This window comes from Ursus arctos, unplaced genomic scaffold (assembly GCF_023065955.2).
Source record: "Ursus arctos isolate Adak ecotype North America unplaced genomic scaffold, UrsArc2.0 scaffold_14, whole genome shotgun sequence".
NCBI lineage: Eukaryota > Metazoa > Chordata > Mammalia > Carnivora > Ursidae > Ursus > Ursus arctos.
In genome coordinates, this window is record NW_026622808.1 from 45,192,728 (window position 1) to 45,217,278 (window position 24,551).

General features: G+C 41.8%; 1 protein-coding gene across 1 annotated transcript; it reads right to left on the reverse strand.

Moving 5' to 3' along the window:
- Positions 1-2,966: 2,966 nt before the first annotated feature.
- On the reverse strand, positions 2,967-18,288 carry PSMD6 (proteasome 26S subunit, non-ATPase 6). The gene is made up of 8 exons (XM_026501173.4): positions 17,728-18,288; positions 16,825-17,030; positions 13,500-13,645; positions 13,030-13,249; positions 12,818-12,926; positions 8,028-8,196; positions 3,298-3,375; positions 2,967-3,179 (listed from the first exon to the last, which is right to left on the reverse strand). Exons 1-8 carry the CDS (start codon positions 17,870-17,872, stop codon positions 3,083-3,085), a joined length of 1,170 nt encoding a protein of 389 aa, XP_026356958.1. The 5' UTR covers positions 17,873-18,288; the 3' UTR covers positions 2,967-3,082.
- Positions 18,289-24,551: the final 6,263 nt, after the last annotated feature.

Here is a 24,551-nt window from a genome sequence, read left to right on the forward strand (position 1 = left end):
TGGGGCGGCAGTGCGGGGGCGGCAAACTCGAGTGCCAGTGGGGCCGGCAGGTAGTAGAAGGTAACGGCAGGCTGCGTGGACGGGCCCTGCTGGAGAGCCTGTGCTAGCCGGTCGGCTGGACAGGGAAACTGAGCCCAGGGTTAGCCTCGTCTTTTTCCACAGAAGCTAGATGAGTGATCTTTGAATTGTGTTTGCAGTTTTTAGATGGTGACCGTAAATGAATTTTTATCTTGACAACTAATGGGCGGGGGGCAGGCATGGCGGTGTTGCAGCTTGCAGGGTGACCAGTGGCCAACGTCCCGTCATCAGGAAGCACCCTCTGCCATCCCGACTGGCTTTGCTCTTTTGAGCTTTTTGATCCCCACCTGTGGGAAACGTGGGTCTGGACCTAAAATTTGACAAGCCTTTTATCGGGTTTAAAATACTCTGTCCATAAAGCGGACGTTAGCATTCCATAACTACGTAACACATTGTTTGTTAAGAACATTTTTTAATCTCCAGTTGAAATACAAAAATCTCAGTTTTCAGCTTAGTCTATAAAAGTTGGCCGAGGTGGCGGTTTGTTCATCGCGTGTGACAGGAGTTCTAACACACAGCCTACTAAGAAAGAAATACATGTTTTCGTCTTTTGCTCGAGCGCGTAGTGCTGTAGTAGTGTTTTCACCCAGACAGACCGCAGAAGCCTGATTGATTGCTGCTCCGCGCTGCAGATGAGGGGAGAGGCTCCGGCAGGGGTGAGGCGGCGGGGGTGAGGAGAGCTGGGGCCAGAATTTGGGTTTTCTAGCTTTAGTGTCAGTGATAGTTCTCCCATACCTTATGCCCTCTTATGCCCTCATTTAAAAAGAGGTATGTTGGATTCTAACTTTATTTTCACCTCCAAACTGATACTTTGAGGCTAAGTGTTCCCCTGGGATTTGTAATTACATAGAATAACTTATTACCAATATGTAACAGGAGCTCCAGTTTGTATTAAAAACTGCGTATGCCTAGGATTAAATGCGGAGCGCATCGAAATGCTGAAGTGGCTATCCCTGCCGGGCGGAGCCACAAGGCACTCCACCTTAGTATCTTGAATTTCTCTTGCAATGAGCATATGTTCTTTCTCACCAAAAAAAAAAAAAAAAAAAAAAAAAAAAAGTGACTCCCTCACCTCACTGTGTTGTTTCCCTCATAAGTTATTCTACTAGACCTTTATCAGCTTCAGGAATTTTCGATTTCCCTATCTTGAACTCGGGTGGATATAGCACTCGTTTCTTTTAGCTTCCCTCACCTGTCATCCTCGCCTAATTTTAGGCAGTTGGGCTAAAATAGTGAAAGAAAAATAAAATCAAGTATGTTTTAAGCAAGCAGAGGAAAAAAGTGTTTTGAGAATTCGCTGTCTAGACCAGGAGTTAGTCTAAGCCTTGAATGAAAAGCCAGAATTGCTCTGTGATCACATCCGTCCCAGAGGTCTTAGAGGTGGGAGTCCAGGGAAAGGGCTATTTTAAGAAACTGACGTTTCAATTCTTTTTTCCCTTTAGTATGAACTGCAAGGAGTCAATATGCTAAGAACAGAATTCTAATTTTTAAACAGACACAAGGAACACAGTGAGTTCTCAATGGCTACATGTTGGGTTTAACAAATTGCCCTGATTTTCAGGTTCATGGGTTTAGAGTACTTATATTCACATTTTCTTCAAGAAATTATAGTGATCATTGTTATAAGTAAGCATTTTTGGAAATCCGTAAGTGGATATTCTCAAATGCTTAAGGCATATCCAGCATTTTACTGGCCTGCCAGTCACCATATGGCACCTGCAGGAAAGCGCTGTCACCCACGGCCCCTCCTGCAGCACCGCAGTGACGCTGGTTACGGTCATTCTGCTAAGACATTGCTGTGAACTATGTTGTTGGCAATCGTGCTTTGATTTCCCAACCTTCATTATTTCTAGTTTACTTATGTTTTTATCTTGAATGACTGTTGAATTGTAGCACATTATTTTCCATCGACTGAGAGGTTTTCTCTCTTGTTAATAATGAGTCATTCCGCTCGGCCCACAGCTAAAACAGCGTGTAAACTACAGAAGCAGACTTCTCTCCCCTTCCCTCTACAGTACAATGCCGTTTACCATCTCTTTTGAGCTCCGCTCTACCCAGCGGCTTTGTCAGTCAGCATCCAAAAGGCTTGGGATCATCCCAGACTTTTCCTCACCCTCTCCCCCCCGCCAATTCTTTCAGCAAAGCTGGCTGCCTCCCCCGTCCGCGCCGCCACTCTCAGGCATCTCTGCAGCTGGTGACACTTGAGGGCCATTCCTCGGCTTAAAGCCTCTAGTGACTTTCCCCTCTTTCTTCTCCCAGGTATTTATTTGCATGTTCCTCCTCTATTTAAATGTCACCTTAGCAGAGGCCTTCTGTGACACCCCAGAGGAGAGCTCTTCACGCCCTACTTCACTCCGGCTCCTTTATCCGGTTTTAGATTTCTTTTTTCCTAGCACTTAGCCCCATCTGACTCAGCGAGCTTGTATTATAATTAAGAGAAAAACAAGGAACAACTTTGTTTTCCTTACCGTGCTTCTGTTTGTTGGGGGGAAAAAAGATCCCATTGCCAATATCGATGTAGGCTTTTTTGGTTGTTGAGACTGGCAGATTCTGGAATCCAGGGTTATGGTAGCCTCCTCAAAAGCAGTAACTTTTTTTCTGAGGGAAAGCTTAAGATACATTTATCTTCCGTCTTTTGTGTACTAAGTGGGAGATGTGGTGTTTAGTTATGGACTACTATATGGCATGTACTCTTCTTTCTAAAATTCAGGAGACTTACATGAGGGGCTGTATAATCCCTCTTGTACTGTTCACATTTGAACTCAGGCACTGTAGTCTCAGATTAGTCATTATTCCATTAAACCAGAGATGTTCAAATGACATAAAATGACCTTATTTTAACATTACTGGACCCTATCCTTAAAAGGTGGAATAAAGAAAAAAGTAAATTGAAAGAAAGAACAATGCAATATTTATTTTATACAGTTGAACTGGGTACATAGTAAAGTAAGCTATAAAAATTCCAAATAGTTATCTCTAAAGGAAATCCTTCGTTTACATGGTTTTACATATTAATTACTCTGGAAAGTTTCTGAACTCTGTTTAGCAGCAGATCTCCTTTCTTGATAGTTTCTTGGTACTGCCAGTTCTTGCTATCAGGTCTATAAATAAATTCAAGAAAAAAATGAATTATTTACCAGTCACATTACTCCATAACAAGAGCTGACCTACTTTTAAAAGACGACACTTAACACAAATGACGCACAAACTTAGCAGTACCTGTTGGTCTCCACTATTTCATTTACTTTATCTATTTTGCAGTGTAGTCTCCCTGCAGCAATAAATCTGGAGAGCTCCCTACAATTAAGAGGAGAGGGGAAAAGGCATTAGTATGAGCCTTATACAAAATTCTTACACTGCACTAAATACATGCTTCCACTGTCTCTCAAGGTAACATTCAGTTGGCTTCCAGCCTGCGCAGAGGCTGAGAAGCTCGTCGCTGGCCGACTGCAGGATCATCCCAGAAGATTAAATCACTTACTGGAATAAACGGTAAATTCATATTGAGTGTAGGTGTGAAAGAATGAAATCATTCATAAGCGTATCTTTAAAGCTTCAGAGAAAAACTTGGAGGCGGGAAAATAAGATTTATTTGGGGGGGCGCCTAATGAAACAACAGATGCTCAGGATTTTCAAAATCCTTCAGAGCACAAAAGGAAAATTAAAACTGAAGAATACGCCAAATAATGCCCAGCTGATGTTAATCTGTTGTGCGAAAGTATTTCTGAATATCTGTACAGTCATGACCCAAACCTCAACAACAAGCATTAGCAATGAAACACAATCGTCTACCAACAAGGAGGAAAAAAGTAAATGCTTAAAAATGTACAAGAGCTGTATGAAGACTTTATATTACATGGCAAGATGACTGCTTTAAAATAAAAATCTACTTGTAATAGAATTAAATTTAATAAAAATTATACGACCATTTACTCTCCCAGATACTAAAACATCTTGATCCTAGCACATAAACAACAAAGAGACTCTAAATCCTAAACAAATTTCTAACAGAAGTGCCAGCTGAAATCCATGGGAAAGGGCTGGTTTGAATGGTGCTGAGGCAACCTCACTGTGACAAATCCTAGGAAAAAACCTGGTAAACCTGGTTTTGGTGGTATTATCCTATGTGGACATTCTCTGTACATAACTAAGTCACGAACTAAACAACAACGTGGATAGAGGATGTTTGCAGTGTAAACTGGGGATAAAACCCCAACAAATCAGACAAGTGGTTCATTAAAACACAAAGTACATATACAAAAAAGATCAATTTCACTTATTAAAAATGCAAATTAAAGCTGTAATGAAAATGCCATCATTCTAGGGAGAACAAAGCATAATGCAATGTTGAGGAAGGTCAAAGCCAACACCATGTCTCACACTTAGTGATATAATTAGACAAGAAAGTGTGTTACTTGGATTTGTGCTTTACAAGTATCAAGTATCCTAACTAATTGCCCCTGGTGGTCAGTGGCGAAAGACCCACTATGCCTTCTGTACTAGTTTTGTCGGGGAAAAAAAAAATCTATGAAAAGGAACTAATTCTTAATCTTGGTATTAAGAAGAATGAGAAAGCATTAAGTATTTTTAATAAGGAAGTATATACTTGTGGAAAATCTGGTTATGAGCTTCAAAAAGCTTGAAAGACAAAAAAGTTACTGCTATTGGAAGAAGTTAAGCTGAAGGTCATCCTAAACTAGCAAGCACTGTTGACAGAGTTATGGAGCAGGCTTTATTTCTATACTCTCAAAATCTATCTGGATTCCAGTTGCTACAGTGTCCAGTCTTTTTCAACTGTTTTTGAGTTATGTTACTGAGTGGCTTTCTAAACTTGTGTTCATTTTCCAGACCCTTAAATAGTTCCATCTCCACAGGGAGCTGCTAATCCATTTGCAACTATTATTCTGGGACTGAGGTTCACAGAGAAAATTATACAAGATTTAAGGCAGGGGGAAACCTCTGAAAGTGGTTCTGACTTACAAGGAGCTCCAGAGATGAACTCTGACTCAAGGATGCCCTCTGCTGGGTTTCGGACAGACTGCTCCATCCGAAGAGCCTGACTACCGACACACCTAAGCTGACAGCACTGCTGCTGCCCGTGTGGGCATCGCCGGACCTGAGGCCTGACACTTACCCTCTGCCCAGACTACCCGACGAGACTCCACACAAGCTGCTAACTCCCTAGCCTGGCATTTAAAGCACTGCTTGTCTCAGTTCCTGTACAGACTGCCACACACTCCATCACAGCACACGGTAGGCTACTGGGCTCAAAAACATGCTCCTACAGGGAGTTGTGCTATTTCTTCCATGGGGAAAGCACTTTTTTCCTTACCTTCTTAAAAAATCTTAAAAACGCAGCGCCATCCAGTCTAAAGGCCCACCAGAAGGCGTCTGGGGATGTGTCCATTTCTCAGACACTTCAATCAAATACGACTCCTAGGTATGCTCATTCTGAACTATACGCATCAAGAATAATCTGGGCACAGCTGCTTTCCTGGCTACGACAACAAAATTTAACTCCCAATGTCCCATGTTTCCATTCAAGTCCCATTGCTGGCTTTAGAGCCAAACCACTTGTCCTCTCCCTACGTGCCATCAAACACCCCAGGATGACTCATCTTCTCCAGCCGTGGGTATTTCTCCAAGCCCCGAGCATGGTGGCTCATACACAGAAGGTATGCGGTAGTGATGAACCAAGTATTTACTGAACACACAACCTGCCAATCAGATTTGCATCCCATGTTTCAAACAGAAGACCTACCAACAAAATTGTGTCACACAGTGCATGGGTTTCTAACCCAGTAGTGTTTCCTCAAATAATGGCCCCTTCCTATTCTCCCAACAGTATCTTCCTGAGTCTAAGGAAGTAGAGAAGTGGAAGAACAGTGAAGAATTACATTCAAACTTACCAAATCAGACCCTCCTTACCTGAAATGATTTTTATAAGGGAGGAAAAAAAGAATCTGGGAAAACGCAGATGTGAACTGGGTATCCAAAATTTAAAACAAGATCTTTCTAGGTAACAGCTAGAGCTCTACGTATACATACAACTTTTGCCTTTAGAGCTGGTCTGCAAACATGAAGGAAAAAAACCTGAAATACCACCTGAAATGTACCACGTCTGGAATGCGGAGGTCATATGACCATCATGAGTCGTAAGAGTGCTGCAGTGTGTCTAAATGACACGTTCCTGCTCTAGTGCATCTTACCCACAACTTCATGTGAGCCTCAGATGGCCCCCAAGTAGTGAAAGCTCTATCACCTCCAAGGGACAGTTAAGAAACTGAGGAAGGGACAGAACCAGACCAAGGTCTCAGGACTATTCAATGGCAGAGCTAGAACAAGGAGCCAAGCCAACCCTGTTCTTCATGCACTGCTCACAGTAAGCCACTTGTTCCACTGAGTCATGAGAATCAGACTCATAATGGCCATCCCTTCATCCCAGTAACCAGCTCTCCCCGGCAGTGGTAACACGCCTGAATTTCAAAGAATAGTTCGGTTCCAAAATAAAACCAGCCTAGGAGGACCAGCCTTCTATTTTGGTAAGGATAATTTTTAAGATGCAAAACTATCACTGCCTTTTTTCTTTCAAAGGAAGAGAATAAGGGAATTTCTGGTGGTGATGGCTCAATAGTTTAGGTTATACTTAAGATCTGTACCTCTCATCAAATGTAAATATGTAAAACTCAAAGCAAGCCTATAAGCAGATATGGGGATGAAATGTACTGGATCTGAAACTTACTTTGAAATGGTTAAAATACAGGATGGGCAGATATGTGATAAAGCAGATACAACAATTATAGAATCAATCACCTATGGGAATTCACTGTAATTCCTTAGAATTTCCTACATGTTTGAAATTTTTCATAATAAATTAGAAAAATCAAACCCCTAAAAAGATAATTTTTTTTAAAAATGAAATCTATCATCACTGAACTTTACTATATAACTATCTTTTTCACTGTGGGCCACTGAAAACTACACCAGCACTTAACAGATCTTCGGGAACCACAGATCTAGGTACCATGAGGACAGCACATACTCTGAATGTGTATGTCTCCCACACTCCACTCCCACCACCCTCGTCCAAGCCACTGCAACAGCTCCTCCAGGAGCTACTGTACTCAACAGCCCACCGAGTCTCCTGTCATCTTGCAGTCTGTGAAGATACGGCTTCATGCTCTAGGACTCTAAAGTGCTTAAAATCCTCCAATGGCCTCTTACAGGACCTAGATTAAAACCCAAGCTCCATACCATGGCCACCAGGCCCTGCACAAACACACGAGTGCCTGAGTCTGCCACTACCACGCCACTGCAGCCACACGCATCTTTTGGTTGCATTTTATTATCTCCAATGATTCATTTCTATCTGAAACTACCTTATGTATTTATTTCTTACTTGCTAACTCTACCCATATAAAAACCATCAAATATTAAAGTCCATGACGACAAGGACCTTAAACAATGCCAACCATACAGTAATGGCTTAGTAAGTATTTGATGAATCACTGACTTAAGGGCTGAAAGTCCCATCTTTAACAACTAACGTGACCAGAACTGCAGCAGCAACCAAAAACAATGAAGGCATTATCAGAGAAAATACATATGACCTTAATGTGAGATATGGGAGAGCCACCTAGGAGTCACCACCATAGTAGCAGTGTGGTCCACAAAGAAGGGACAGAGTACTGCTGTCACAACTGCTCTCATACATACCCTTTTGCAAAATCACCTGACCACTCTACAACTCAGTATCCCCATCCGTTAATAAAAGGGGCACATCATGAAGACAGAGATGACAGATGATTGTTCTGATAATATTTAGAGAAAAATTGTTACCCTTTTTTTATAACCGAGGGAAGCAAATGTAAATGGAGAAAATGTACAAGTTGAGACATTAAAAGGTAACTTTAAGAAATATGCATTGACATAATATTATTTATACTTACTGATCAATGAATTCCACACCAACACCAAAGGCTTCTGCCATATAGCCAAGAGTTAATGACCTGTAGGATTCCAGCAGCTGGCTGTATGCATGAATTCTCATTTCTCTTACATAGTATCGATAATGAGGGGCAAAAAGCCAGTCCTTTTTCATTTCCTGTTCCACAACAGCTGCAATGAATAAGATGACAAATAATGAGATAGAGTTCTTAGAAATCACGAAGAAAGATCGAATGGTAAAATGTACACTGATGAGCAATCCACACAAATACAAATTATTTTACTAAAGAACTACTTTGTATCACTGCTCTAAATAGCGAGGATATGGCAGTAAACCAAAAGACAAGATCCCTGCTGCCACAGAAACTAAATTTTCAGAGCAGAGATAAATGAATAAACAAGATACTCTTAGTAACAAATTCTATGTAGAAAATAAGAGTGACAGGGCAGCTAGGAGGCCTTCCGCTGGATTGGGGTAGATAGGGAAGACCTCTCTGAGGAGCCAGCCAAACAGCAGGAGGCACAGAGCAATGCAAACAATGCAGAACTCCCACGGCAGGAAGAGCCAGGCTCAGCCCCAGAATAGAAAGGACAGATTCAGTATAAAGCAGCAAGGGGGCAGCTACAGGGATACAGAAGGTGAGCAACACAAAGGAATCAAAAATACACTTGTGTCTCTGGCTTTAACAAGCAGCAAATCCCTGGAGAAAATCTGTGTTTTGTTTTTTGGTTTTGGAGATTTTTTGGAGGGGGTAGGGCAAGGGAGATTCACAGTGTTCAAGTGGATTCAGCTATTGCCCATGCAAATGAAGATACCAAGGAGATATTTAGGCACGGGTCTGGCGCTCACTGGAAAGTTGGGGGCTGGAAACATGAATTTGGGAATCACTACCATCCAGATATATTTGATGACAGAACGAAGATAGAGACAAAGGCAATGACCGGGTCTGAGGCAGTCACTGAGAGGTCTAACGAAGGATGAGGTGGCAGGTCTGGGGAAAAGAAGGGTGTGTTATTGTTCGAGAGAACAAAATTGTGGCAAGATGCAAAGGCTGCTCAACATCAGAAGAGAGAAGGATGAGCAAGGCTGAGCATGGCTTAGCAACACGGAATCGATGGCCTTAAAATGAGGTGATGGTCATTCTCACAAACAATGAACGCAATGCAATAAACATCAAGTCATTATGTTGTACAGCTTAAAATTATACAGTGTTGTATGTCAGATCTCAATAAAACTGCAAGAAAACCTATGGAAGAGAATGGGAAGAAAAATGTTGGTCAGGATGGGTCACATTCATAAGCCAAACATAAAATATTTTCTTCTATCATTTATGTGCCATTTAAAAGACGACTCAAGAGTTCAATAAAAACTGTCCTCGGAAACAAGAAATGAATAAAATAGGAATATAATTATTTTTCTCAGACTGGCTAAGAGTACGGTGGGGGGAAGGCTCTCTTCAAATGATGTAAATTGAGGGGTGCCTGGCTAGCTCAGAGGAGTGTGCAACTCTTGATCCTGGGGTCACGAGCTGAGCCCCATGATGGGTGTAGAGATTACTTAAAAATAAAATCTTTTAAAAAAAATCGATGTAAATTAAGAGAAGTAGAAACTGTGAAACTATACATAAATCAGCACAGGGGATATAGTCAGGAATGTATTAACTTTGTATGGTGACAGACGGTAACTAGATTTATATGGTCATCATTTTATAATGTATATAAACATCAAATCACTATGTTGTACACCTGAAACCGACACTGTATCTCAGTTATACCTCAATAAAAAAATTGTGTAAATATAAATTGGCACAGTATTTCTGGAGGGCAACAGTGATCAAGATGTAATATATTTTCACTTTGTAAAATTCATTTTCTTGGATTTTTTTTCCTAATGAAATAAGTGGAAGTAGAAAAGATGAATTGTAAAAGAATGTTCAAAACAAAATCGTTCACCATCAGAGAAAACTGTAAACAGCATAATTTTTTAACAGTAGAGGATAAATTATGGCACATCAACACACTGAAAGAGGTCTTTTAAAAGGATAACTAGAAGCTCCAAGGAGCTCCACCTGCTTCATCTGCCACTACATCTGCAGTGTCCGATACATGACAGCTACCTAACAATACTTACTGACTCAATGACCAACTATTTTTATAGAGTCATGAAAAGATATTCGCATTATATTGTGAAGAGAAAAAAAGCTACTTAAAAAACAGCTTGTAAAATACACCCACATATGTTTAATGGTGTTACATGCTTGTATCTCCGGATACAAATGTCCCTGAAGAACACACCTGAAACTTGATAGTGGCAGTCACCTCTAGAGAAAGAACCCTGGCAATCATTGGTTAGGGAGAGCCTTTTTCTTCTTTATAAGACACTGTTTGAAATTTTTCCATTTGGAAAGATACATAACAAAATCTTCCAATGATTATCTCTGGAAGAATTTTGTGAGTGAACACAAGTATGGATTTGGGAACAGGACTTTCTCTATTTTTAATTTTAAAAACGATTGGCTATTACCTAGAAAAGGATGTAGTTTCCTTTTTCAAATGAAATATTTTAAAGTACATACACTATGAATATTCAGGGAAGCAAAAAGGCTTACAAAACCAAATAAATCCTACATGTCTCAGTACACTAGAGAGAATAAATGATACAAATAATGATGACTGATAGTAAAAAATTTAACTATCTTGTCTTCTGCATTTAAAATATCTGGGAAATGTATAAATTTAGTAGAGATAAAAGTTTCACCCACAATGTTCAAATAAAAGACTGCTATTAGGAATGCGGATGGTAGGAAGACATTAATACCTAAACAATTCAAAGGTTTCCCAAAGCCATGAATTTCATTTCATTTTTTTCTTTCCTCTTAAATTATTTAATTAATGCAACAGGTTTGCACAGAGCACACAATATGTACAGGCAGTGTGCTGGTGTCAAGTTCATTACAAGGATTAAAAAAAAAACAAAAAACAATTTGCTCCCAATAATTCCAGTTAGCAGAAGGAACCAACTGTAAGAATCACAAAATAAAGTACTATTTTAAAAATGGGGCATATGACCAAAAAGCACACGAAAGAGGTTCAACATGAGGGAGATCAGAGAAATGCCAATAAAACCACCAGATACCACTTCACACCCACTAAGATGCCTATAATCAAAAAGACACAATAACAAGTACGGGATGTGAGGAGACTGAAACACACACACACTGCTGGTGGGAATGTAAAATGGTGTAACTGCTCTGGAAAACAAGTTTAGCAGTTCCTCAAAAAGTTAATCAAAGCGTTACCGTATGACCCAGCAGCTCCAGTACTAAATACATATATATCCCCAAGAGAACTGAAAACATAGGTCTATACAAAACACAGACAGATGTTCCTTACTGTCAAAAAGGGGAGACAACCCAGATGTCCATCAACGGATGAAGGGATTGTAAAAATGTGGTATTTCCATGTAATGGACTATCATTCAGCCATAAAACTAAACGGAGCACTGAGACATGCCACAACACGGATGACCCATGAAAGGATGATGGGGAAAAGGAACCAGGCAGGGTGCCACACAGGTATGATGCTACTCATATCAAAGTCAGAGTAAGAACGTGCAAATCCATGGAGATACCAGCCCCAGTGGTAGCTGGGGGAGGAATCAGAAGTGACTGCTCAACGGATACAGATTTCCTTCTGCAGTGAAGACGTTCAGAAATTAGTGACGATGATTGCACGATCTTGTCAAGATAATAAAGCCACCAAATTTTACACTTGGAACTGGTGAATTTTATGGTGTGTAATTTATATCTCAATTAAAAGGGGGGGCATAAAATGAGAGCTCCCCAGGAATGCAGGGAAGGGATTCATTCTGACTGAAGGAAGAAGGGAAAGGCCCCACATTTGAGCAGAATAATGCCAGGAGATCCGCAAGGATAAAAAAGAACAATAATTCCCCAATAGGATCTTGTGTGCAAAACCCACCTGTGTATATGTATGAGAAGATGAGGCCAAGCAGGTAACTCATCACACCTCAAAGGACCTATTCCCACATTAGATAGGATAAGTAGTATGAATTCTCATGAAACAGCCTAACTATTATTCACAGAGAAAGCACTCCATAAACACTGGGCCAAAACCCACTTCAATAGAACAAGCAATGGGGTACTTGGGTGGCTCAGTTGGTTAAGCACCTGACTCTGGATTTCGGCTCAGGTCATGACCTCAGGGTTGTCACATCAAGCCCCGCATGGAATTCTCTCTCACCCTCTCCCTCTGCTCCTCCTCCCGTTCACTCTCACTCTGTCTAAAATAAATAAATCTTTGGAAAAAAATCTTTTTTTTTTTTAAAGATTTTATTTATTTATTTGACAGAGATAGAGATAGCCAGCGAGAGAGGGAACACAAGCAGGGGGAATGGGAGAGGAAGAAGCAGGCTCATAGCGGAGGAGCCTGATGTGGGGCTCGATCCCATAACACCGGGATCACGCCCTGAGCTGAAGGCAGACGCTTAACCGCTGTGCCACCCAGGCGCCCCTGGAAAAAAATCTTTAAACAAATCTTTAACAGTGTAAAACATCAATCTTACCTCTTGGGCTATATATAAATGGGTCACAGTCTGCTAACCACCACCTCCTAAACAGAAAGGGGCAAAAAACTGAACCACACTAATCAAAGACTTGCAGCAAAGACCTGCACAGTCTGTCCCATATGTGAACAATCATCTCATTTATCTGCATACAGAATCAGGATTAAGACAAAGACAGATCATTGAAACGAGCAGCTCTATCCTTACCTAAGGACTGGAAGAAAACCGAGTAACGACACTCATAGAGTGAAAACAGGTACTGCCGGACGGCTGGAAGGCTATGCAGCACCTCAAGGATCTCAGCTCCTTTAATCACCTACAAATTAAAAACAACAAAAAAATGTATGCTTTAATGTCTATTTAGGTTAGGAAAGCATGGAGTAATTTCTAAATATGAGTATTAAAGATTCAGTCGTTACCTTTTCCCTGAGATCTGGTCTTTCTAAGGCAATCATGCTGACATAGACAGTGTAAGTCACAAAGGTCTTATAATCCATAAGTTCATAGGATGTGAATGTTGAAACTGTGTCAAGGAAGAGTTCAGCTGCCTGTTTGAAATCACGAATAGCCACACAATAAAGACCTTGATATACTTTTAGGCGGTTTCTCCTGTCCCAATCTCCTCCTTCCTCTATTAAGCTATAAATAAAAAAACGTAAGGTCACAATCTAGAAACAGACAAGTCCACTTTTTGTTCAGTTTTGTGTTCTTTTCAAACAGAAAACAACTCGAATCAAAAGTCAATACTTAAAGAAAACATTTTACTAAATAAGCACATCAATTATTTGACCTAACTTACTAGCTGTAAATGAAATAGGTAAATTTCTTACATTGGTTTCTTATTTACAGCATAAGTTACAGGGAATATATCACCATCATTAAAAAGTACCTTTTGGCCTTCTCTGTGTTTCGTGTGATGAGATCATTATCCATATAAAATAATCCAATCCTAAGAAGATAGAACACAATATCCAGTCGGTGACCCAAGGCCACAGTTTTGTCATATGTCTTGCGAAAGGCTGTCAGAGCACCCTCCTGTCAAGAGAACCAAGGCAATGGGTGAGAAAAGGTTAAATGTTTCAAATGCTATCAGCTGTGAGGAATTCTCTTAACAAGGGGTAGAGGGAATTGGTAGGAGTAGGGACAAAATAAGATACCCAAGAACTGATAACTGTCAAAGCTAGGTGATAACTGCATGGGGGGGGGGGCTCATTATACTTCTCTCCACTTATATAAAATATAAAAAAATACATCAGATATGCCAAGCATATACTTAACATTCTAAAAAATAATACAAGAAAAACATTACAATTTATTCTCACTGGTTTCAACATTCTTTGTTGCACATATTCAGCACTATCCCCCTCAATTGAATATGCTATTTTCCTGTAAATTACCACACTACTTTAAGGGTAACAGAAGTTTTACCTTAGTCACTGACCATGAGAATAAAAGAAGTATTTAAATATACAAGTCTGGTTCAAAATATTATGGAATAAAATGTTTCTACTGCTTTAAAAACACAAACATGAATAAAATCATTTGTCTATACGTGGTACTTCTTTTTCTGTGTCTGGTTTTATGTAATTATAAGTTACACCTGATAAATTAATAATAGGGGCTAGCAAGACAGTAACGGGCACAGCTGGCACTCAGATCTTGGTTTCTAAATACAACTCCCTGCCCCCCCACATGCTAAAAGAAACCAAGGATCCTTGGAGAAACGGATGATTCCAGGTTTGGAGAGTAAAAATAACAGGTGAGCCTATAACAGCTTGTATGAGAAAATAAGGAAAACCAAGAAGATGTCAAAGACTTCTGGAAGGAGTTTCCACTAACACACCTATAAAAAAATGAGCACCATAAAGAGTAATGACTGACCAATGGTAACACAGTGAATAATAAAAATCCATTAAATAACAGTTAATATATTTAAAACAAGAGTACACAGAGAAAAAAAGCCCTCCTTTTGGAAAAATGCTATTTAATAAACATGGAAAATGACACGAGCACATCATCGACTTTTAACTCCTGATACTGACTCGAGCATGTCCTTGTTGAAATTCCTCAAATCCAGAACCAAAAGCTTTAAGTTTCTCATTCACATGTAATAATGTATCCTCTTTAAAACCAAACCACATCACAAAACTGAGAAAACCGCACAAACTATTTGCTATTTTTTTAAAAAGATTAATTTTTAGAGAGAGCAAGCACGAATGCACACTCACGGGGGAGGGAGAGAGGGAGAAAATCCTCAAGCAGACTCCCCGTGAGTGCAAAGCCCGTCGTCATGAGGCTGGGTCTTACGACCTTGAGATCATGACTGAAGCTGAAATCAAGAGTCTGATGCTTAACTGACTGAGTCACCCAGGTGCCCCCAATTAGCTATTTTTAAACTTCTGTATTTCCCAAATTTTTACAATGACCAAATCTTAAATTTACAATAAGAAAAATCTTGTTTTAACCCTAAAAGGGGACGCCTGGGTGGCTCAGCTGGTTCAGCATCTACCTTCGGCTCAGGTCATGATCCCAGGGTCCTGGGATTGAGCCCCACATTGGGTTCCCTGCTCAGTGGGGAGCCTGCTTCTCCCTGTGCCTGCTGCTCCCCCTGCTTGTGCGCACTTGCTTGCTTACTTGTGCACGCTCTCTCTCTCTCTCTAGCAAATAAAATCTTTAAAAAATAAACAAACCTAAAATAATAATAGTTCTTATCACTACCATTTGAGCTCTCTTGCCCCTATCTTTAATCCTCCTTAAGTAGGAACTGTTGTTACCATATTTTACGGATGAGGAAATGGAGGGTCCAGTTAATAGTAATTACTGAAACCAGAACTCTAACCCAAGCAATCTGATCCAAGAACCCACACTATTATACTTTTTTATATTGATGCCATGACATCTGTCATCTAACTACTTCAGGATTCACTGCTTAAAATTAATGACATTCAAAGCCCATCCTCCTAACCACTATTAACACAACTGCTAAATTAAATTCAAGAGATGTAACACCTGTGGGCATCCATCTCATGCAGTGATAGGAAAGTGTCCATCAGGTTGGCCACTATGTGGAAGAAATGGCCACATATATTAAGACAAAAATCCTTCCTTGTCCAGCAATTTCATTTCCCAGAATATACCCTAAAGGACGTTAGCATATATCCACAAGGAGGCACATTCAAGCAGGTTTCTACAGCAGCAGCTTGTACTAGCAGAAACAGCTGAAAACAACATCCATGTCTATCAACAGCTGAAGAGCTAAGTAAACTTTGGCACAGCCTTACAATGGACTACTAGCTAGCAGTTAACCAGAATACGTTAACGCATTTATGTACATTAACGTGGAAAGATCACGATACAATGCTGAATGAAAAAGTGAACAGGACAGGGATGCCTGGGTGGCTCAGTCAGTTAAACGTCTGCCTTCAGCTCGGGTCATGATCCCAAGGTCCTGGGATTGAGTCCCGCATCGGGCTCCTTGCTCAGCAGGGAGCCTACAGCTCCCCCTGCTTGTGCGCACGCTCGCGTGCTCTCTCTGACAAGGAAATAAAATCTTTAAAAAAAAAAAAAAAAAGTAAACAGGACAATATGAATACACCATGGTCCCACTTATTAAAAAGAAACTTTTTTAGTATTTAATGATATCCACATGGGGCTCAAATTCACGACCCCAAGACCAAGGGTCACACGTTCCACTGACTAAGCCAGGTAGGCACCCATAAAAACAATTTTTTAAAATACAATACTACCTAATTTACATGCCTGTAAATATTCAATAAAACAACTTAAGGTCACCTTTGAGAAGATAGAGAATAAAGAAAAATCAAATACAACTTCAGCATTTACTGTAATATTCGGTTTCTTATAAGGAGACTATTGTATAAATGATAATTTTTAAAATTCAACAGAACCAATGCTTTCCAACCAATGTGAGAAAAGTGCACTATTGAGAATGATCCCACTTTTGTAAGAGCAGTAAACCAACAAAAATCTCTGCAATTGCCCGTAAGTTTTTACTGGCATGGACACAGAGAAGCGTAACCACACCTGGCTGAACAGGGAAGTAGAAATCTTTTTCTTGACTCATTTTTGTGTTGATTCGCTAGGCCAGGTAAGCACACTACCTTGTTTTGTTTTGTTTTGTTTTTAAAGGAAGTTAATTTCTGACATAGTGCCTCTCTGCGACTATGCAGAGAGGGGGAACCACCTCCACCCACCTTGTCGCCTATCCGGCACAGGTACTCGGCCTTCGCCATCATGGCATCCCGGATTTCGCTCTCTCCCAGATTCTTCTCTGCGTCTTCCAGCTCCTCGTCCAAACGTTTCAGCTCTTCCTCGTTCGCCTTCTTCATTTTATTAAGCAGGTCCGTGTCCATCTGCCAGTCGAGGGATTTGCACAGGGCTTCGTAATAAGGAGCCATGTCTAAGAGCCAAAAAGAGGGGCATGACTTAAGAGCGGGCGCCCCTGGTACCCTCAAAATTAGTGTCCACCCCCTTCTTCCTCACACACATACACACACACACGCGCGCCCTCTCGGGTAGTCCACCACTCTCCTCTCCGTGACCAGGAAGGCATGGGACAGAAAAGCCTGGCAAAGGGCTTGGCAAACTTAAACGTCTGCTGCTGAGAGACTGGCATCAAGGCCAATCCTGTTGGCCTCCAGACGGTTTCTGTTCCAACAAAGCCTTCAGGCCGGGGAACGGGGAAGCCTGCTGAGATACACCTTCAGACATCCACGTTCAAGTCTACACAGCCCAGGGGCACTGCCTGCCTGGGAGGGCAACCGGCACCGACCCCACACTTCCCCGTCATGCCGACAGCTGACCTCTCCCACAGGACTGCCCCAGCCCGGCCCGGCCGCTAAGGACAGCAAGCCCTGAGCCTCTCTTCTGTGTCTGGCTCGGAGCTCGAGACCTCGGCATAGCCCCCCCGCCCCCAAAGCTGCTTTCTGAGAGGAGAGGAGCCCCCAGGGATGCAGACCCCCTCTGAGAGCAAGGCTGGAGGGCCCCGAGGGCACCCCAGCAGGCCCGGAGCCCCTTCGGGGAAAATGCCCGCAGGCTCCGGGGCGCGGGGCCAGCCCAGGCCTAGGCCGCTGACTCGGCGCTCGCGCGGGCCTCACTATTATCCCGGACGGCCGCCATCAGCTCGTCGCGCACGGCCGCGTCCCCGCGGTGCTCGGGCAGGCTGAGCAGGAAGCGCAGCTGCGCGATGCGCAGGTCGGGGTTCTTGGGCAGACCCTCCTCCTCTAGGTTCTCCAGCGGCATCTCGGCGGCGGGGGTACCAGCTGAGGGCGGACGGCAACTCGGCGCGGACCTGCGGCGGCTGCGGCAGCGGAAGCGGGAGGAGTCGGCGAGGGCGCCCGGCCGTCTCCAGACCGGCTTCCGGTCGTGGCCCAGCCTCCGCCAGCAGCGCTCCCTGCTGGACACGCTTCGGAACACCTCACGCGGCCTTGGCGCTGGCGCCCCCGTGTGGTCACGAATGGCTTTCCCTCGCTCCTGGCCGCGACAGACAGCCCCAGGATAACGTGCTGCCCAACTCTGAAGATCGATTTTCCGAAACTCTCCCTCCCTCCGTTTTTAGCTAGTCTACGTTTCATTCTGTTTGTACAGATGCCAAAATTTGTGAAGTCCTTCCTCTTTGAGCAAGATTGTGTATCAGCTATTGAGCAAGGGAGAAATAAAAGCCTCTGTGCACCGCTCTAAAACCCATGTTCTTTCTGCTAGTCTAAAAAAACAGCACACAGAATTCTGGTCTTAATACAACATTAATATTTTGTTTACGCATAATTTAAATCATTGCATGCCTGCATTTTCAACCTTTTTGTTCTTGTAGCTACAGTCTTCAGATTTGGTAATGGTTATGTGAAATTCCACCCAGTGAATTTGCCATTATTTGCTTTTACTCTTCCCTTCATTACAGGTGACTCTGGTCGTCCAGGGTTGTTATTTTCTTAATATAAAACATGAGATGAACATCACAGGTCATTTGATATTTTAGTTTTTTTCCCTTAGCATAAATTTCCATGCAGCGTTAATAGACAAAAGGTAGGAATGTTCTGTTGAGTTTTAAATATTTAATGTCACATGGTTTCCCAAACGAATTGAACCAGTTTATACAGCCAATGAAAGATTTCAGACTGCCACATTGTTGCCTGCAGTAAGCATTATACCACACATTTTTGGTGATTTACTAGTTTTGGTAAAAATAAGCATCTTGAAGACACCTCAAATGATAACAAAGAACATAGAAAAACAACATGAGGACTCCATCACGTTAAACTTTTGATGAAGAACGTTCTAAACATCTTTCATTCACTGATTCAACATATTTAATACATGGTTGCAAAGTACCAGGGACGGTTCCAAGCACCAGGGACAAAGCAGTGAGGAATACAAGACCCTGTCCTTGTTGAACTTAACATTCTAGAGACACTTAGCTTCACTGAAACGTTCCTAGATATATTAATAGGATCAGTCTATACTTGTACCTTATAAACTGTTCTGTTCTATCCACCACATATTGTAGATAACTTTCCTTGCCAATAATATGGACTGACATCATCACCTCTAATGATCACATAAGATTCCATTGTTTTTATGTACCAACTTTTGTCCCATCAGTCCTTAATTGCTATCAGTTTGGATAATTACGTCTCATAATTATCCAAATAAGCAGTCTCATAAATGCCAAAGTATTGATTACCTATGTGCATATATTTTCACATTCGTACAATCATTTCTTTTTTTAAGATTTATTTATTTGAGAGAGAGAAAGTGAAAGAGAGAGAGGAGGGGGAGGGGCAGAGGAAGAGAGAGAGAGAATCCTCAAGCAGAGTCCCTGCTGGGAGCAGAGCGCAATGTGGGGCTCCATCCCAGGCAGGCCCCCAAGATCACGACCTGAGCCAAGATCAAGAGTTAGGCACTGACCTGACTGAGCCACCCAGGTGCCCCTATACAATCATTTCTTAACCCACATCCCTAAAAGTGTAATTTCTAAATAAGAGAGGCTAAGCCTTTGTATTTTGTCATATTACATAGGGATTACATAAATCATTTTTCCAAAAAGTGATAAAGCAACTTACATTCCCACCAATATTATTTTTTTAAAAAAAGGACCTGTTTCCCTCTTTGCCAATACACTTTCATCAACCATTTTAAGTTTTGACAATTATAGCTATGTTGTTTTCCTTTACATTAATTATTATGTGGTTGAATTCTTTTCACATTTCTACTATGTATATTTCCTCTTAAGAAATACCTGTTTTGCTTTGTCAATTCCTCTACGGAATTTTATTAATTTGTAAGCACTCTTCATATCTTAAGGATACTAGCTGCTTGTCAAGTCTTGCAAATTTCCTCCTGGTTATTTTTTTTACATTTTAATAGAACCTTTTCAACATAAATATTCAATATTTATATAGTTAAATGTTATCAATCTTTTCCTTTATTGTCTCTGTTCTCACTGTCACGTCTTAGTAAGATCTTTCCAACATCATGGTTTGAAAATTATTAACCCATGTTTCCCCTAATATATTTCTTTCTTTTTTCCCTTCTTTCTTTCAGTGCTTTAATTTTTGATCCATCTGGAGTAGATGTCTAAAGAATATGGTATGTCATATTTAAAATATTTTTACAATTTACTAGGTTAAAAAAATATATATATATACACATACCATAACGATATTTTTTTAATCCACAGCCCATTACTTGACATAAAACTTGACAGGAAAGAATATTTGCAATTAGCTTTATCTTAATGAAATAAGCCTGTTCTCAAACGCGTACTCTCCTGCTTATGTAACCCACAGGAATGGCAGCTCTGTGTCACATGACCCAGAGCTGATTAGACCAAGTGAAGCCAAAGGAAACCAACTCATTGTCTGGTTGGCAGTTCATGACTCATCTGGCACGTCTCAACTAGATGAACTGGTTGGGTGAATTCTGTTTTCTTCAGGAGAATTTCAACTAGGAAACTCCCTAGTGCTATTCAGAAGGAAGCAGTCCAGGAAAGCCAATATCTGAATAATAATTCTAGAATAATAATTCTAGAAGGAATAGAAAAACCTGGGAAGGCAGAGATCCTAGAACTGAAGGACATGGCATTTCTAGTTCGAAAGAATCTACTGCGTACCCAGCAATGCAGATTTTTTTTTTTTAGATACCTCTTTGCAAAAACTTAGCACGCTGGGTACAAGGAGACAATTCCCAAGGTTTTCAAAGAGAAGAAATAAAGGTCACTTACAGGAAAAAGAATCAGAATGAAAGATATCTTCTGAAATGCAACACTGGGGACCAGAAGTCAATGGAGCAAGGCCTTCAAAAAAGATCGATACTCAACTTTTATTCTGCAAAGAATATGGGCGTTTGAAGACCTGCAACATCTCAAAATTTAACTCCCAGACACCCATCCTCAGAAAGGAAGTCGCAGGGGATGAACTGTCCCTAGAAAATGGGGCATCCCACCCAAGAGAAGAGCTATGTCTGGGATGGTATAAAGGTAGATTTTTAGGACGACAATCTTGCAGGTGACCCAGAGGGCTACCCATCAGAAATGCAGCAAGAAGTGGGTTCTCCTTGACAAGGCTCTCTCTCTCTCACTGTCTCTCAGTCCACAAGAAGATCTTACTCTAACTCCGAAATCTATCCACAGGCTGACTGCTTTCTACCATCCTTCTTGTTTACACTCTGTCCCCACTCACCGTCATTTCTAACCCGGATCACTGTGTTCTCCTCACGGGTCTCGCTGCTTCTCCCCTTATGATCTTCTTGGCCGAGCAACCAAGAAGGCATCATCCTTTCAAAATTTAAGTTCCCCATTTTACTTGTGCAATCAAGCCCTTGCAGTGGCCCACAAGGCCCTACAAGATGGCATTTCCCAACGTCCCCCCCCGCCGCCCCCAACGTTTCCTTTCACTCGCCCTGCTGCCCGTCCCGGCTCCAGGCCCCTGCCGGCACCTACCAGCCATCTGCTCCTGGCAGGCCCTTGGCCCTGACCATTCCCTCTGCCTGGAACGTGCTGCCCTCATTCCGTTCAAGGCTACTCAGGTGTCACGTCTCAGAGGGGCCACCCCACCCATTCAGACTTACGTCTCCCCGCCTGTCCTTCCAATCCATTTTACCAAGCTCAATTTTTTCCCATAAAATATCTTCTAAAGTACAATTTTTTATTATACTTCTTGCTTATTTCTGGCTCCCCCAACTGCAGGGTAAACTCGAGCAGAGCACAAATTCTGTCACATGCACGACGGTTATGTCCAGTGCCTAGAACAGAGCCTGGCACGTGGCAGGCACCCACAGAGACTTCCCGAGTGAATGAACAAGTGAATGAATGGGGTAGGGCTCCAGAAGGGAGTCTCGAAGAAGAAGAACAAACAGGCCAAATACATCACGAGTCTGAGAATTCTGAGAACACATCGATAGTCTTGCCCAGGAGTTCAGGGGTGAGACAGTTATAGGAGTCTGGAAAACTATGCCAAAAGAACACAAGACGATTACGAATTCCAAAGTGGTACCAAAGTTGTGCCAGAAAGCAGGTGGAACTCTAAAATCCTTCATGGGCTCCCTTGTGAGCGACATTTTTGTAGTTATAAAAACGTAAATGCCAGGCAAGAATGGAAGCGAAGCTATGACAGAAACAGACTGAAAGCGGGGGCGGGGGGCGATGAAGGCGGGACCTGCGATTCCGGACTGAGGCAGGTTGCTGTGTTCTTTGTCAACACCAGTTCCCCTAATGTTTCTGGTCCTAATTTTTTTTTTCTTCAGTCTGATAAAGGTACTTCCATATACTTCCATTTTGACCTCAGTCAGTACTTTCTGATTGATTGTGTTCTTTCCAGCTTATGTCTTCACTCAGGCAAAAGACCCAGAGGGCAACGCATCCTGTGATGGGAACCTCAACTACCCCCCAAGCAATAAGGGACAACCCTGGCGCCAGGAGGACCCTGAGTGATGGACCCAAGACAGTGACCCACCTGACCTTTACTGCGCACCTGCACGCCCCACCACCTACTGGCCTTTGTCCCACATTCTCCTTACATACACTAGAAGTATTTTCAGCTTTCTGGTGACAGTCTTTGAGATTCCAGTCCACTATCTTCCCGGTGTTGGCCTCATTGAAATAAATTCCTTTCTAGTTTCACCATCACTCATCTCTCTGTCTTTGGATTCTGTCAGTGGTGAGTGGAAGAGCCGGGTCTGTTCAGGACCCTGGGGTCCCGAGCATCCAGTTACAAGCCGGGACTGAACCTACTCTCAGAGAGGCTGAGAGTACGTGTCTGCATGGGGCTTTATCTTCCAAAGCAGGGAGTTCAAAGTTAACATTTAAAACTGGAAAAGAAGGAAAAAGTAGCACAAGTAAATTGTTTGGAAATATGGGGGCCAAACCCCCAAAACACAGGGTTAAAGTGATGGTCTCCAGACGGCAGGATTCTATTAGGGTGATGCTGTCATCCAGGCCAAAATAAATCTTTACAAACCATACACTGCTTGAATACTTGGGAGAACATATTTAAATATTTGAGAAAAGAAGACAAGGCTCCGCTTTTCTGCTATAATGCTCTCTTTTGAATTTCTAACTGTGAAGATTTTTCATCTGCAACTCTTTGCCTCCTAAAATTATACTTCTTCACAGATACGTTAGGAGTGTGTTTTCGTAAACACTTTACTCACTCTTGACACTTCTAGAAGGTTCTCCACTGGAGGAATTACTTTAACCCCCCAGACAGATGGGTGAATTCCAACGGCAGTGAGCATTCCTGCATGAAAATAATGCACAGACTGGAGCAAATGCAGAAGGCATTTGACTTTAATACTTGGGATACTTCTGGTGGTCATTTATTATTTCTCTCACCCCAGGTTTTCACATTTTTTGGTGTGACGATAAAATCTCTTGGGTACTTGAGGGAAAATAGTCATTTCTGTCATTTGATTAGTGCGGGTGAACCCCAGCTTTACACAGAATCCACTACACATATTACCCAATGTTATAAAACTAAGAGCTAGGAAATGTTTTCATTCAAAGAGAGGGTGGGGTTAGATGAACTCAAGTCCATCAGCCAAGAATTTTTAGAAAAGTGATCGCCCGAGATTCAGATTTGTGACAAGAATTGGATATATGATGGAAAATTCAGTATGAAGGGAAAACCTGCCTCTATCATCATTAGCATAGAGAAGACAGTTAAAATTAGATACAACTGATAGAACTTGGTTTCCTACTCTTCCTCGCACGGATTTGTAATCAAACGGAGATTGTCATCTCTGGAGGATCAAAATAACAGGGGGTCCCGTGCCTGCTGCCCATGTCCTCCGAACCACTCTCGAAGTCCTGCTATCGCACTTTCCACTCAGCGCCGAGGAGATAAATTTCTGGTCAAATGTGTCTTTCTCTGGGCTTTTTAGCGCTGTTACCGCTAATTGCAGAGAAATCAATCGAACTCTGAACTGTTGCTATGATTTCGTTGACCAAAGTGGCTCTTTGCCCCTTATCGACACCTCGTTATTGAACGCTAAATCACCCATTCCAGGAAACTCTCTGTAGCCATTAACTCAATGTGACTGGATTAACTCGTTTTACAAAGATCCTTCTTTAACCTTGAATTTTGGGATCTTTGTGCTCGCCCAGAGAAAAAAAACAAATATGCATCTTCTTTGTGGAGTCCTGCTCCATAGAAATTAGCCGTTTCACCAAAACAGGCTGTGATAAGCTAAGTATGTCTTCTTTATTTGCTCTGCTTTGGGGGCTTATTTTAAAAATCATACTTGCTTTTTTTTTTTTTTTTTTAATGATCTGTATCACAAGCCCTTTTCTGTTCAGGCCTGGTTTTATTTAGAGAGCCTGGCAAGCAAGCCCTCCTCCTCCTTCACAGCCTTTGTACTTTGCCTTTATGTGAGAGCATCTGGCTCTGAAAAGGATGTTCTGCGTCAGGGGTTGGGTTCTCTCATTCCC

Bases quoted from the DNA above. Each gene is read 5' to 3' on its own strand.
- PSMD6 (XM_026501173.4), bottom strand. From the start codon at position 17,872: ATGCCGCTGGAGAACCTAGAGGAGGAGGGTCTGCCCAAGAACCCCGAC. The intron at 13,250-13,499 runs GTACTTTTTAAT...TTTTATTTATAG, and splicing joins AACACAGAGAAGGCCAAAAG to CTTAATAGAGGAAGGAGGAG. The intron at 12,927-13,029 runs GTAACGACTGAA...TTTAATTTGTAG, and splicing joins GACCAGATCTCAGGGAAAAG to GTGATTAAAGGAGCTGAGAT.